At 40.8% G+C, this 15,842-nt stretch overlaps 1 protein-coding gene across 7 annotated transcripts in view; it reads left to right on the top strand.

The window, feature by feature from the left end:
* Window positions 1–15,842, top strand: part of RYR3 (ryanodine receptor 3) — a 1,082,755-nt gene that overhangs the window by 1,043,060 nt on the left and 23,853 nt on the right. For all 7 annotated transcript variants that reach the window (XM_073608696.1, XM_073608694.1, XM_073608691.1 and 4 more), the window contains 4 exons: window positions 4,448–4,508; window positions 4,618–4,764; window positions 9,663–9,797; window positions 15,101–15,257. In XM_073608696.1, the coding sequence (XP_073464797.1) occupies window positions 4,448–4,508; window positions 4,618–4,764; window positions 9,663–9,797; window positions 15,101–15,257 (500 nt within the window). The remainder of the gene's footprint in view (window positions 1–4,447; window positions 4,509–4,617; window positions 4,765–9,662; window positions 9,798–15,100; window positions 15,258–15,842) is intronic.

Raw genomic sequence — 15,842 nt, 5'->3', positions numbered from 1 at the left:
ACTATGTACATGTACTTCTCATTTCCATATAGTCATTAGCCTTGGGATCAGGCACATTTAAACACTTTGCATAATGCTGACCTTGAGGTGACATTCTAGAAAGAAATCTCCATATCATTTATAAGTGAACTTTTCATCTGTTAAAGTGTCTTTTATTTTTTTGTCTTCCCGCAGTGATCAGAATGTTCATACAGACCAAGAGTAATTCATAATTAGGAATACATATAAGAAAGGGCCCTAAGCGCTACCATTTAAAACTGAGTTATCTTAGAATTGTATGTGTTTAATGCACAAACCTAAGCTATAGATAGTACTCTGCATTAGTTTTATGCCGCGTACACACGAGCGGACTTTACGGCAGACTTTGCCCGGCGGACTTTTCGACGGACTTTACAACGGACTTTCCAAATGAACGGACTTGCATACACACAATCAACCAAAGTCCGTCGAATTCGTATGTGATGACGTACGACCGGACTAAAATAAGGAAGTTCATAGCCAGTAGCCAATAGCTGCCCTAGCGTGGCTTTTTGTCCGTCGAGCATACAGACGAGCGGACTTTTCGATCGGACTCGAGTCCGTTGGATAGATTTGAAACATGTTTCAAATCTAAGTCCGGCCAACTTTTGAGAAAACAAAGTCCACTGGAGCCCACACACGATCGAATTGTCCGACGAAATCCCGTCCGCCAGGCAAAGTCTGCCGTAAAGTCCGCTTGCGTGTAAGTGGCATTAGGCATGTTTTAAAGTGGAAATGCTTCACAAAATAATGCCATGAATATTTTTTATTAATCAATACATTTCCTAGAAAGTGAAATAAAAAGAAAAATACGTTAAGAAATCTAGATTTGGCGTAACCGTCCTTTGCCTTAAGGAAACATCAGTCTGATTTGTAAACGTACATGCATTTTCTGGAGGTACCCCCCATAGTTGGTTGTTCAAATCCTGTTGAAGATTTTGCCACAGTTCTGCTGCAGACTTTGGCTGTCTTAGGCTAAAGTAGGTTCACACTAGCTGCAATTTGATCCAATTTTCAGTGATTATGTAGTGTGACTTGGTTGTATTTAGGATTTCTATGAGGCCAAAATCGCATTGAAGTCACACCAAAATAGCACAGGACCCTGATTCTAAAATCATGCTGTGCTGCGTGATGTGATCGGCCACCATTGCAAACAATATGATTTAAATTTTCATGCAATTCTGTGCAATTGGATTTGCATCTGAAATCGCACTAGTGTGAACCAGGCCTTAGTAGCTTCTCTCTCTCTGCAAATAATTGCCTTGATGATGTTGTGATTAGAGCTCTGTGGGCGTACAATCTATAGCAAATAGTGTTCTATAATTTGGGCTGTGTTTGGGCTCATTGTCATGCTGCATAATAAATTTTGGACTGATTGGAGTTCGCCTCCTTAACTGCACTGTCTGAAGGTAAAGAATTAGTTATTTTTCAAATTATCAAAATTGCAAACCCCATTTGAAGGAATGCATTCATAAATGTGCAGGGAAACTCCGTTACATTTCACAGTAATTTGGTTTGATTGTAGCCGTATTAGTGCAATTGTGACAGAGAAAATTGAGTACTCTCTGTGATACTTTTTTTATTTGCACTAACATACAATTTTTCAGGACAAGCTTTCAGGGTATGTCCCCTTCTTCAAGGTTCAAGCAGTACTGAGTCACAAATTTTTAAGCAGAATGTTTTCTCTTTTTTTTTTTTTTCTTTAACATTTTGCTTAAAAATTTGTGAATCAGTACTGCTTGGGCCTTGAAGAAGGGGACAATTGTATGTTAGTGCAAATAAAAAAAGTATCACGGACAGTACTCAATTTTCACAGTAATTTGGCTTATTTTCACTCAGGAAGAATAGCTTTTTGATCTTAGCTCATCAATGAAGCCCACTTCTGATCAGCTTTCTCCAGACTGTAGGTGTGTTGTAGCAGGACACCAGTGGATTTGTCCAGCTTTGTAGCGGTGTAGGACATCTTCTGATTTCAAATGAAAGTGAACTTGATTTATTTTTCTCATTAGCTGCACTCAGTTTTTGTGGCCTCAACCATTGCCTGTTTGTACACAAGTGGTTAGACAGCACACCTGGAAACACTTGTCTGCTGGGAAATCTCTGCCTGGGAGAGACCTTGATGAGGCAGGAGGTCCACCGTGTGTCTTGTCACTATGCTCACGTTTCCATGGTGCAATATTTTCCACATCTATTGTAATCTCACCCTTTAGTATAGTTCCCCCATGTCAAATGTTATTCCTTCTACACTGCTGTTTCGGTTTAAGTTAATCATTTTGGTTTAACTTAAGCTGGCCATACATATTTAAAATCCTTTTATTTAGACTGCAGGCCAAACAAAGAAAATTAACAGATTCCTCCATACACGCTAACAGTAAGGATGCATGACTCTCCCTTGCCAGGCTATTGTATTCTGACAGCCGGTTCTGCCGGCTGTTAGAATGCATGATTATTAGTGCCTGCATATAATTGGATGCAGGTGCTGTTCAGCTGATCATTTTACGACAGGCTTCTTCTACAAAGGTCAATTGAACAACTGTTTGCTGAACAGAGTGATAATGGATGGTTCATGCACTGCTTGAATTTTAGCCAAGCAGTGTATGGCCAAGCTTACACATTACGTCACTGATTATTAGCACTTGTTTTCTATATGAATGGAGCATTGGGCTATATGTCTACAAAATATTTTTTTTTACCAGAAAACAGTATATTACTATGTTAGTTTTTTTCTTTAGGATCATTTAAATAACATATTGCCTTGCTTCACTTTTTGCAGAAAGGTTTGAAACTCTATATACTATTTAATCTAGCCTTTTCCAGCCAGGGTGCATGGCACTTGGCAAAATGTGTAAAAAAAGAAGCCAACACTCATACAGGGACTGCAAAAATGACTTTATTGTATACAGGGAAGAAAATCCATCTGATACAACTCTGCTAACACATTTCAGCCAAAGGAGGCCTAAATCTTTGGCTGAAGTGCGTTAGCAGAGTTGCATCAAATTAATCTTTTTTTTTTCCATAAAGTTTTTATCGATTGAACAGAAAATCAAAAACAATATAAGAATGTCATAGTCCTGTCCTATTAATAGTACAATGGTGATGCAATACATTTTACATTAGAAAATTACTATTGATATGTCAACAATATGTTATCAGGTAGAACAGAACGGTTTATGCGCATATTATGCATAGATATAGACACTCATTTTTGATGAGTTAGTTATATGAGATAAAAATAGTATTATGCATGTGGGGAGTGGAGGGAAGAAAAAAAAACACATGGGGGGGGGGGTACTGAGGTAGGTACAATGAAGTATAGACCAATGAATCCTTTTTACAAACTTCTGTATAATAGTTTCAATAATTGTATATTGACTGCTTTATAGGCTGGGGTGTTTTTGAATTCTAACCAGTTGTACCGTATGAATGTGAATTTGGTTATTTTTTTCTGTGATATGCTAATGAACTCATCTATGTTTTTAATGTTATTTATTGTACGAAACCACACTTTTTTTGTTGGAGTAACAATCCAATAATCAAATCCAATAATGGAGTAATCTTTTATCCTGTATACAATGAAGTAATTTCTGCAGTCCCTGCATAAGTGCCAACTTCTGTTATAAAGTTTGGGCCGTGGCTATAGGTTACATGGATTACCTGGGTTGAGCACAGTGAACTATTTTTTCACAGTGCCTTGGAAAAATGCCTAAAATTTCCCCCAATTGCTCACAAGTGTACACAAGCCAGCAGATGCATCAAGCCTGCCTTTTGTTACAGCAAGTATTCAGCATTTTTAATACATTGCACTAAAACACAGAAGTGTAATGCCGTTCCACTTCATTCTCAATTTAAGCATCAGGCAGGCATATTCTGGTATTGCAATATCTAGCCTAAAAAGAAGCCAAATTATCATAGGCTGCTAGAATTAATGGCTTCCTCCAGTAATGGGATTTTTACCATTCTCCTTGTGCTGTTACCACCACTGACATCTTCTGCCATTCTACTTCTGCTTCCAAAGTCCTCTGCCATCTATATTGGACAAGAAGGATGATGTAACTTTGGCTCATGCACATGGGAATAACTTTGTCCTGGCACCCACAGCATGCTGAGATTGCACACTAAGCACTAAGCTGCACATTTGTGGCTCAGTATACAATTTGAAAAAGAATTGCTAGCAGTCAAGGAAAAAGCATTTATGCCAGAATTAACTCAAGTTCCGCTTTAACTCATTCATTAGACACAAATTTTAGTCCACTGTGTGAAACAAAAAGAGAGAGAAATAGGCAACCAAAATACAGAACAGTGTGGTAGATTCTTGTAAATAATGTACAAATGGATAAAAAAAAATGTTTTAAAAGCCAAGGACATGAGACAAGTTAATGAATGAAACATTTTATTATTATTTTTTTTATTTTTATTTTTTTTATGGTAGGCTGAGTTCAATTGACATGAAGTACCATATCTGGAAGCTTGGAGTGGTTTTTACTGACAATGTAAGTGCCCATCTTCATATACGGTAGATAAAATGCCATTTATCTAATAAATGTATAGCTGGACTATAGCTGTTGTCATTTATAAATGTTTTCACTTTTTTAATTGCAGTCATTCCTTTACCTTGCCTGGTACACAACCATGTCAATACTTGGACACTACAACAACTTCTTCTTTGCAGCTCATCTCTTGGACATTGCAATGGGTTTCAAGACCCTAAGAACCATTCTCTCCTCAGTTACCCACAATGGAAAACAGGTAAGCCCGTCTAAATGTTCTAGTAAATCTAGGGATAGCAATTCATCTTCTACATGACACAGATTTGTTTGACACCATTTGATTGCAATTTTTCTAAAATAAGCACCAAGATTAAAAAAAAGATGAAAGCTTTACACTGGAGCATGGCCTGCTTTATCTAGCAGCAGCAGCACGTATGTTCTATGACTCACTGAATCCACTAATATGTTCACATTACTCATGCCAGAAACAGTCTTGCCTAGCTGCAGACTACAGAATTAAGTGCTGCTCATTTCACGGTTCAACCTCTGGTGTAGTACACTTAGCCATCCATCCTTTATGAATAGTTGGTATATGCGGAGCCTTTGTAAATGGATAGTCATAAAAACCATGTAAGCTGTTCATAAAGCATGTCTGATAATAGCACTAGATTAGATAGTAATTCTTGCCACTTGTACTGGTACTAATGTTTGGGTCATGCACTTCTGTAAGGAAGTTTATCAGGGAAACATACAACAAATCCACTTCTATAAGAAAATTGAAAGGACTCTGTAATTCATTGCTTCTTAGGTTAGCAAACAAAATTTAGCTTCCATCTCTAAATTTTACCTGCCCATCTCCTTCCTGGAGCACTACAAACTCCTTTCTGCCTTTCCCCTTTCTGTTGGCCTTTAGTGGCTGATGCTTGTTGTAGCTTTCTCATGAATGATGAAAAACCCAAGCAGCTGCTTTAAATACTTACAGCATGCACTATTAATTTTTACTGGTTGCACGAAAAAACGCAGAACCCTGCTTTCAAGTTTAAGTGAGGGTTATCCTCCTTATCAGGTTTATCTGTTTAGAAAAATACTTTTATGTTGTGAAAATGGTTATTTGTCCTTAAAGTTTAAGGCACACCTAAAACGAATGAGCTGCTTTAATACAACACACAATAATGCACTGCACAGGTATGGTCCTGGCCTAAGAGTTATGAAGCTTTTTTTTTAACAAAGGCAATAGCAATAGCAATAATAAAATGGTGACACTTGAATGATCAAATATAGAAATTCGTGGACTGCTCCCTTTTAAACTCTAATGCCCTGTACACACGGTCGGATTTTCCGAGGGAAAATGTGTGATAGGACCTTGTTTTCGGAAATTCCGACCGTGTGTAGGCTCCATCACACATTTTCCATCAGATTTTTCGACACACAAAGTTTGAGAGCAGGCTATAAAATTTTCCGACAACAAAATCCGTCGGAAATTCTGATCGTGTGTACACAAATCCGACGGACAAAGTGCCACGCATGCTCAGAATAAATAAAGAGATGAAAGCTATTGGCCACTGTCCCGTTTATAGTCCTGACATACGTGTTTTACATCACCGCGTTGAGAACGATCGGATTTTCCAACAACTTTGTGTGACCGTGTGTATGCAAGACGTTTGAGCCAACATCCGTCGGAAAAAATCCTAGGATTTTGGCATTTTTATTATTGTTTTTTTTTTTTTTTTTATTAGTAATGGCGGTGATCATCGATTTTTATTGGGACTGCGACATTATGGCGGACAGATCGGACACTTTTGACACATTTTTGGGACCATTGGCATTTATACAGCGATCAGTGCTATAAAAATGCACTGATTACTGTGTAAATGTCACTGGCAGGGAAGCGGTTAACACTAGGGGTGATCAAGGCGTTAACTGTGTTCCCTAAGGAGCGGGGGAGGGGACTGACTGGGTGAGGAGACCGATCGTTGTTCATACTTAGTATGAACAACAGATCAGTCTCCTCTCCCCTGACAGCCCAGAGATCTGTCTGTTTACATTGACAGATCTCTGTTCTGTCTCTGTGTGGAGCGTTCGCTCCAGATGGTGAACGAGAGGACTTCAGGACCACTGCTGGCTTACATGTTTCGAAGGAATACCTTCTTCCTCAGAGCCTAGCAGTGGTAACTCCTTCAGCTCATTATATACACATGTACATTCATTTGATACATCCCAGGAAGGTTCAAAGACCCTGTCCACTGCAGGGGTGGTCTAGTGGAGGGGAGAAGCTAGGGTAACAGGCAAGAATAGAAACAGAATCATTAGTAGTTGCTAGAGACAGTGAAAATACAAGCCAGATGGAATACGGATGGAGAAACGTGCACTCATGTAATATGCTATCATAAGGGTCTGTACCTTAGCATATGGGAGTGCTGATCGCCATCCATCTGTGCGGCTGATGTATGTGTGTTACAAGCTGTATTGTCTCTATTACATAACACTGTCAAAGCGATCATCTCAGCATCTGGAACCATGTTTGTGTTCCGGGAGGTGTAACCGGAAATACGCTCCACATGCCATTTCCTACTCGTCTGCCGCAGTATAAAGGATGATAACATCCTTAGAGACTTGTGTCCGCCATCTTTGTGTAGAACTCTAGAAGGAAATGGCATGTGGAGCCCATTTCTGGTTACACCTCCCGGAACACAAACATGGTGGTGGGTCCTCTTTTCTTGGAGCCTGGATCTCCTTAGGAGCCTCTGCCCCTCTCACACACCAGCTTAAGGGAATGCAAGCAAACACAATGGAACACTGCAAATAATTCCTGTAACCCAATGCCAGAAACCAGACACCAAGCAATTGATAGGGGTAAACTCAATGTATTATTTGCTCAGAGATAACTACGCACGTAAAAGCAAAATAACTATAGGGGTAGCACAATCCAGCACACTGAATGGTTAGCAAAAAATAAAGTAAAATTCGCATAAGAGGAGTAGGACAAATGAGTCGGCAGGAACAACAGCAGTGCCACCCCAGTATACAATAAAATGCAGTAGAAAAACACAATATGACAATAACAGGCTATAACAATAACAGTCTAACAATAACAGGGCTGCACTGCCAGTATGCACTAGTTGTGGCTTTGCTAGGTCTTGACCAACTAGTTAAACGTATTCAGAATTTAGAGATAAGCAGTGTAGGAGTATGAGAGGAACTTGTAAGTTGCACTAGTGGTGGCTGTGCTAGGCCTTGACCAACAACTTTGGGGTCTATTTAAAAAGCAATGGTACGCTTGTGATAGTCCTTAAACCTGCATGCAGTTAAAGCGGTTGTATATCTGCAAAAAAAAACCTGTAAGGCAAAGGCATAATGAACTAGTATGCACCACATAAATACTTACCTTAGAACAAAGCGCCGGCATTGCCTCCCGGGCACCACTGAGGGAGCTGACATGTTCCCTCTGTTTTTCTTCCGGGTTCACAGCTCCGGCACTGTGAGTGGCGCGTGGGAGTCCTCTTTCCGGCAGCATCTGCTGGACCTTCAGAGGGCATGCGCCGCTGACATCAGCGGCTGCATTCAAGGTGAATATCTCCTAAACCATACAGGTTTAGGAGATATTCATTTTACCTACAGGTAAGCCTTATTATAGGCTTACCTGTAGGTAAAAATGTGAAAGCAGGGTATACAACCGCTTTAAGTGGTGGGGATGAAATAAAGACTGTGGTATCATAAACAATCTGGGCCAGATGGTGGTGATGATGCACTACAGCCACAGTCTATAGGCAGCATTTGTGTGGCAGAGATATCGAAGGCGTTAATTTGGAGAATGGAGGGGTAAGGAAAGAGTACTACAGGCAGCTACTCTCAGTAACTTCAATGCTGCTGATAGTACAAAGCGGGCCAGAGGCCCTCTCACTGACTCCCAGAGGTGACAATGGATGGTGAAAGGGACCCCTTTGGTCCCGGTGCTGCTGCAGCTCACTTGACAAGAGTCTGGCAAACTCCCCGGTCTCTTAGCAATCCCATTTGGTCAGCGAAACTGTAGAGCAATGTCACTCTCCACCTTAGGATCTTTAGGGTTGGCTCAATCTCCTTCCACTGACAGGTCTGAATCTGCAAACTCCCGCGGCGGCAAAAGAGCAGGCTTTTTTTTGGGCAAAAGAGTATAAAGGCCTCTAGGCTAGTTCTGTGTCCCATTGCCTTGTTGGGACTTGTAGTTTAGAAGGTCGGTTGTTTCATTAAAGACCTCTAGGCTACTCCTGTGTCCCACGACCTGTTGGGACCTGTAGTTTAGAAGGTCAATTGTGTCATTACAAGACCGCCACCTGCTGGCCAGAGGAGAATTTTGCAGCTCAGTATAAATAACTCAGACAAGGGAAATGAAGACAAAGTAATGTCTTGGTCTCCATATTGTCACAGCCCAGTACCTGCCTAGATAAGTAACCCTAATAACGTTAATATGTTATGTGTACTAATGTATAAATACATTGTAATTTGTATCTATATATGGAGAATGTTTCTCCAGGACCTTGGGATTCTCAACTTCTGTGCATTTTTTGTTTATCTCTTACCCATCCCCCTAGAGTTATCTGCTTTTAAACTGAAAGTGACAGGCTACTCAGGTTAAGTCTAGTGACATCATCTAAACAAAGAATAATCATAGTCAAAGACATTTCATCCTAATATGAATGGCTGTGTTCTATATTATTTCTAGGGTTACCATTACAACCCATATAGGGATAGAACAGGTGTGGTAATGACCTAATCCTCCATTTTTGTATAATTAACTCCCAAACAATGACTAAAATTGAGGAAGTAAAGTTTTACAGAAGAGGTCCTCAAGTGCTCTTATGTAGGCAACGTAATTTTCTAAGAAGAAACTCTTTGATTTCAATACACATTTGAGATACCATGGATACAACTCGTAAAGTCTTTTCTAGATATGTTTTTGCCATTCTGCACTACGAAAGTTTGCTTCCTTAGCATTTTTGGCCTGGTATTTTCTGTCAGCCATTGTCTGGAATTTTGATTAGTGGTTGCAAACAGGTTTTTCAGTATAGTTAGGTCCACTGTGTGATTAATATGTGTTCTTTTCCCCTTACATACAATTTGTTTTTTTTTGTAATGCAGAATTAGATCTGGTTAATGGTTAATGTCATATATTTTCCTCAGCTGGTGCTCACAGTCGGTCTTCTGGCAGTAGTTGTTTATCTCTACACTGTTGTGGCCTTCAACTTCTTCCGGAAATTTTACAACAAAAGTGAAGATGAAGATGACCCCGATATGAAGTGTGATGACATGATGACGGTATGCACACAATATATGCAAAAAATAATCATGATTACTTAGCACAATATCAGCAGCACTTTATCAGATACCTACAGTATCTCACAAAAGAGAGTAGACCCCTCACATTTTTGTAAATATTTTATTATATCCTTTTATGTGACAACACTGAAGAAATTACACTTTGCTACAATGTAAAGTAGTGAGTGTACAGCTTGTATAACAGTGTAAATTTGCTGTCCCCTCAAAATAACTCAACACACATCCATGTCTAAACAATGTCTAAACCGCTGGCAAAAATATGTGAGTACACCCCTAAGTGAAAATGGCCACCATTATTTTCCATCACTGCCTTAACCCTCTAGAGCATGGGGTTCACCAGAGCTTCGCTGGTTGCCACTGGAGTCCTCTTCCACTCCTCCATGACGACATCAGGAAGCTGGTGGATGTTAGAGATCTTGCGTTCCTCCACCTTCCGTTTGAGGATGCTCAATAGGGTTTAGGTCTGAAGACATGCCTAGCCAGTCCATCACCTTTACCCTTAGCTTCTTTAGCAAGGCAGTGGCCGTCTTGGAGGTGTGTTTGGGGTCGTTATCATGTTGGAATACTGCCCTGTGGCCCAGTCTTCGAAGGGGGGATCATACTCTGCTTCAGTATGTCACAGTAAATGTTGGCATTCGTGGTTCCAACGAACTGTAGCTCCCAAGTGCCGACAGCACTCATGCAGCCCCAGACCATAACACTCCCATGCTTGACTGTAGGCAAGACACACTTGTCTTTGTACTCCTCACCTGGTTGCAGCCACACACGCTTGACACCATCTGAACCTAATAAGTTTATCTTGGTCTCATCAGACAATAGTACATGGTTCCAGTAATCCATGTCCTTAGCAGGGACGTGCGGTGAGGTCAATGGCTGGTGAGGCACTGGCTAGTATCAGAGCCAGATACACTCAGGTTACATACGAACTTTAGAGTGAGAGCAATAATTCTAGCACTAGACCTCCTCTGTAACTCTAAACATGTAACCAGTAAAAATATTTAAAGCATCTCCTATGGAGATTTTGAAGTCCAGGAGTTTGGTGCCATTCCACGAGTGTGTGCAATTTTAAAGCGAGATATGTTAGTTATCTGTTTATTTGGTGTAACATCATCTTTCACATACAAAAAATGCAGGCTAACTTTAGTGTTTTTTTTATATTCATGAAACAGTTGCTGCGCAAATACTGTGTAACATAAAAAGTTGCAACAACCACTATTTTATTCCCATGTCTGCTAATATATATATATATATATATATATATATATATATATATATAATGAATTGTCAGTCCCGGCAATACACATAAAAGTTCATTGTGTATTGCACCGACAGCACTGACAGGCTGACTCCCACCCCTTCAACCTCTGCATCAGTGCTTTTAGCACTCATATGTCTATTTCCCAAAGACAACCTCTGGATATGATGCTGAGCACGTGCACTCAACTTCTTTGGTCGACCATGGCGAGGCCTGTTCTGAGTGGAACCTGTCCTGTTAAACTGCTGTATGGTCTTGGCTATCATGCTGCAGCTCAGTTTTAGGGTCTTGGCAATCTTCTTATAGCCTAGGCCATCTTTATGTAGAGCAACAATTCTTATTTTCAGATCCTCAGAGTTCTTTGCCAATATGTGACGAACGCGGGTATAAGATCCCTGCCCTCCTCACTAACTTGTAACAGAGGACAATCTCACACCATGCTGTCACTTACATAACAATGCCACTCTCAGCTGCACCCAGCACAAAGATTTTCCAGCTTGTGGGACCACAATCTAGGTGCCAGCAGCCCGAGAGTGATTGTCACTGGATTAATTATGCAATTAACCCTTTAACTGCCATCACTGACCTTTGATAAGGGAGGGTCAGAACGTCCATCAATTTAGCAATACCAATTATGATTTTAGAATAATCGTCTGTAACACACACTGTCACCACAGACAGGTCTGCTCAGAGGCCTTATTCTAGACAGTAGCACTCTTGAAGAGACAGGTTCATTTCTAGCTTGCATTAAGAGCTTTAGGGACAAGGTTAACACTTTTCAAAGTAAGGTTTTAATAATGAAAAGGTCAAAATTGGTGCAAATAAAATATTTACAGAAAAAGATGTTTCAACAAAATAAAGACAGTATACAACAACAGAGTAATAAGGCAGAGGGGAAAAGAATATGTGCGCAATGTCTTGGGTTGCCCCTTCCCCTGACTTCTCTGTCAAGATCAATGGCACATCTATCAGTCCGTCCCCACATGCCAGGGTGCTAGGGGTAACCCTAGACTCTGAACTGTCCTTTTAGACCCACATCCAATCCCTGTCCAGATCATGCCGCCTTAGCCTTAACATCTCTAGAATACACCACTTTTTAACCAATGACACCACCAAGCTTCTAATTCACTCCCTGGTTATCTTTCAACTCGACTACTGCAACTCACTCCTCATTGGATTACCTTTACATACACTATCCCCCCTTCAGTTCATAATGAATGCTGTTGCAAGACTCATCCACCTTACCAACCGTTCAGTGTCCTCCACCCCTCTCTGCCAATCCCTGCTCTGGCAGTACTAACCATAATTTATACAGCCATCCAAAACTCTGCCCCCAGCTACATCACTAACCTAGTCTCAAAATACCAACCAAGCCGCTCTCTTCGGTCCTCCCAAGACCTCCTGCTCTCTAGCTCCCTTGTCACCTCCTCCCATGCTCGCCTCCAGAGCTTCTCCCATCCTTTGGAACCTCCTACCCCAATCTGTCCGACTGTCCCCTAATCTCTCCATCTTTAGACGATCCCTGAAAACCCTTCTCTTTAAAGAAGCCTATCCTGCTTCTAACTAATACACTGTTTTACTTTCTCCATCAGCTTATTCCCCACAGCTATTACCTTTTGTATCAATTGACCCTCCCTCCTAGATTGTAAGCTCTAATAAGCAGGGTCCTCTGATTCCTCTTGTACCAAATTGTAATGTAACTGTAATGTCTGCTTTCATTTTGTTGAAGTGCTGTGCAAACTGTTGGCGCTATATAAATCCTGTATAATAATAATAAGGTGCCATGTTGAACTTCCCGTGACCAGTATGAGAGAGTGAGAGCGATAACACCAAATTTAACACACCTGAGACCTTGTAACACTAACGAGTCACATAAAACAGGGGAGGGAAAATGGCTAATTGGGCCCAATTTGGAAATTTTCACTTAGGGGTGTACTCACTTTTGTTACCAGCGGTTTAGATATTAATGGCTGTGTTGAGTTATCTTGAGTGAACAGCAAATTTACACTGTTATACAAGTTGTACACTCACTATTTTACATTGTAGCAAATTTTTTTCAATGTTCTCACATGAAAAGATATAATAAAATATTTACAAAAATGTGAGGGGTGTACTCACTTTTGTGAGATACTGTAAGTCTGATGTAATGACAGAAAGCTCCTAGCCTGGCATCTAATAACCATACAACCAATCAGAAAACATACACTTTATTCTGGTTGTATGAAAACCAATTAATTACTCAAAATTAGGGATGAGCTTCGAGTTCGAGTCGAACTTATGTTCGACTCGAACATCGGCTGTTTGCCAGTTCGCCAAACAGTGAACAATTTGGGCTGTTCGCGGCAAATTTGAAAGCCGCGGAACACCCTTTAAAAGTCTATGGGAGAAATCAAAAGTGCTAATTTTAAAGGCTTACATGCATGGTATTGTCATAAAAAGTGTTTGGGGACCTGGGTCCTGCCCCAGTGGATATGGATCAATGCAAAAAAAAAGTCAGTTTTTTCGGGAGCAGTGATTTTAATAATGCTTAATGCTTAAAGTGAAACAATAAAAGTGTAATATTCCTTTAAATTTCATATCTGGGGGGTGTCTATAGTATGCCTGTAAAGGGGCGCATGTTTCCCGTGTTTAGAACAGTCTGACAGCAAAATGACATTCCAAAGGAAAAAAAGTCATTTAAAACTACTCGCAACCACCGAGCAAGGGTTGTGGGGGACCCCAAAGCACCCTCCCAATGTTGAGGGCATGTGGCCTGGTACGGTTCAGGAGGGGGGCGCTCTGTCGTTCCCCCTCTTTTCCTGTGGCCTGCCAGGTTGTGTGCTCGGATAAGGGTCTGGTATGGATTTTTTGGGGGGACCCCGCGCCATTTTTTTAAAATTTTGGCACGGGTTCCCCTTAAAATCCATACCAGACCTGAAGGGTCTGATATGGATTTTGAGGAGGACTCCCACGCCATTTTTTATTTTTATTTTGGCGCGGGGTTCCCCTTAATATCCATACCAGACCTGAAGGGCCTGGTATGGAATTTAGGGGGACCCCCATGCCATTTTTTTAAAAATTTTTGTTCGGGGTTCCCCTGTGAGGAAATCCCATGCAGTTTTTATCAATGAACTTGTATGTGTATTGTCGGACCGACAATTCATTAATAGCAGCGAGTAGTTTTAAATGAGTTTTTTTCCTTTGAAATGTCATTTTGCTGTCAGACTGTTCTAAACACGGGAAACGTGCGCCTCTTTACAGGCATACTATAGACACCCCCAGGTACAAAATTTAAAGGAATATTACACTTTTATTGTTTCACTTTAAGCATTATTAAAATCACTGCTCCCGAAAAAACGGCCATTTTTAAAACTTTTTTTGCATTGATACATGTCCCCTGGGGCAGGACCCAGGTCCCCAAACACTTTTTATGACAATAACTTGCATATAAGCCTTTAAAATGAGCACTTTTGATTATTCATGTTCGAGTCCCATAGACGGTGTTCGCACAAATTTTTTGCTGTTCGCATGTTCTGCTGTGAACCGAACAGGGGGGCGTTCGGCTCATCCCTACTCAAAATGATAGACATATTTAGCTGTCCCAGAAAATGTGCACCTTATTCGACAGGCTTAGCATATACTTAAATCAGGGCCAAACAGCCAGATTAAGAATGTTGTGAGGTAAGGCATAGGGGAGCACTCTATCTACATCGACAAGCACATAAAGAGTGAAGTTTACTGTATCTGTTTTAGTCTGTTAGGTATCCATGTTGTGTTGCTTTGATTGATGAAATAAAGATTAGCATTGTAATTGTCGTGTTATGTATTTTTGCTATTTTATGTATTAAAAATGTAATGGTACTAGCTTTACTGGTCATATGAGGCCTATGCATCCATTGCCTTTAAAAGAGCCAGTCCTGCTTTGTTTGGAAATCTACAACCTGGGACAATATTTGTGGTTTGCAAGTTCCACAAGTGCACTACATAATTCTCAAACATTGCATGGTTTTGCTAATCAGATCAACTGTGCTTTATTCTTGGTTCACAGTGTTATCTGTTCCACATGTATGTGGGCGTGAGAGCCGGAGGTGGCATTGGAGATGAGATTGAAGACCCTGCCGGTGACCCTTACGAGATGTATCGTATTGTGTTTGACATCACCTTCTTCTTCTTTGTTATCGTCATACTTCTAGCCATTATTCAAGGTGACTAACTTTGTTACATTTTTAAAAACATTGCTAACATCTGAGGTTCTGAGTAGTGAGGGAGATGCTCACAAATTAATTTTAGCAGCAGGCATATGTGCCATTACACCAGTTTTTTTAAACCCAGTTTTTTAAATGTAGGCTTCTTAGAATATATGGCATTACTAGCCCAAAGAGACCTTGAACAGTCATGTTGTAAAATTTCAGGCTAAAAGCCAGTTTTTTACTCCTTCATGACTGCAATGCTGGGAGAAAGTTAAAGTGGTTCTAAAGGCAGAAGGGTTTTTCATCTTAATGTATTTGCATTAAGATAAAAATCTTCTGTGTGCAGCAGCCCCCCCAATACTTACCTGAGCCCAATCTCTATTCAGCGATGTTGCACGAGAGCTTCGGGTGTTTCTCCCTCCTGATTGGCTGAGACAAACAGTGAGCGCCACTGGCGCCCGCTGCTGTCAAAGTCAGTGAGTCAATCAGGAGAGAGAGGGGGCAGGCTGAGCCACGGCTCCATGTCTGAATGTACACACAGAGCAGCAACTCGGCTCTGGTGCCCCCATAGCAAGCTGCTTGCTGCGGGGGGGGGGGCAT

The sequence above is a fragment of the Aquarana catesbeiana genome, linkage group LG13 (genome assembly GCF_042186555.1).
Source record: "Aquarana catesbeiana isolate 2022-GZ linkage group LG13, ASM4218655v1, whole genome shotgun sequence".
Lineage (NCBI taxonomy): Eukaryota > Metazoa > Chordata > Amphibia > Anura > Ranidae > Aquarana > Aquarana catesbeiana.
Note: the sequence above shows the minus strand (reverse complement) of the source record. Positions and strands in the feature narration are given on the sequence as shown.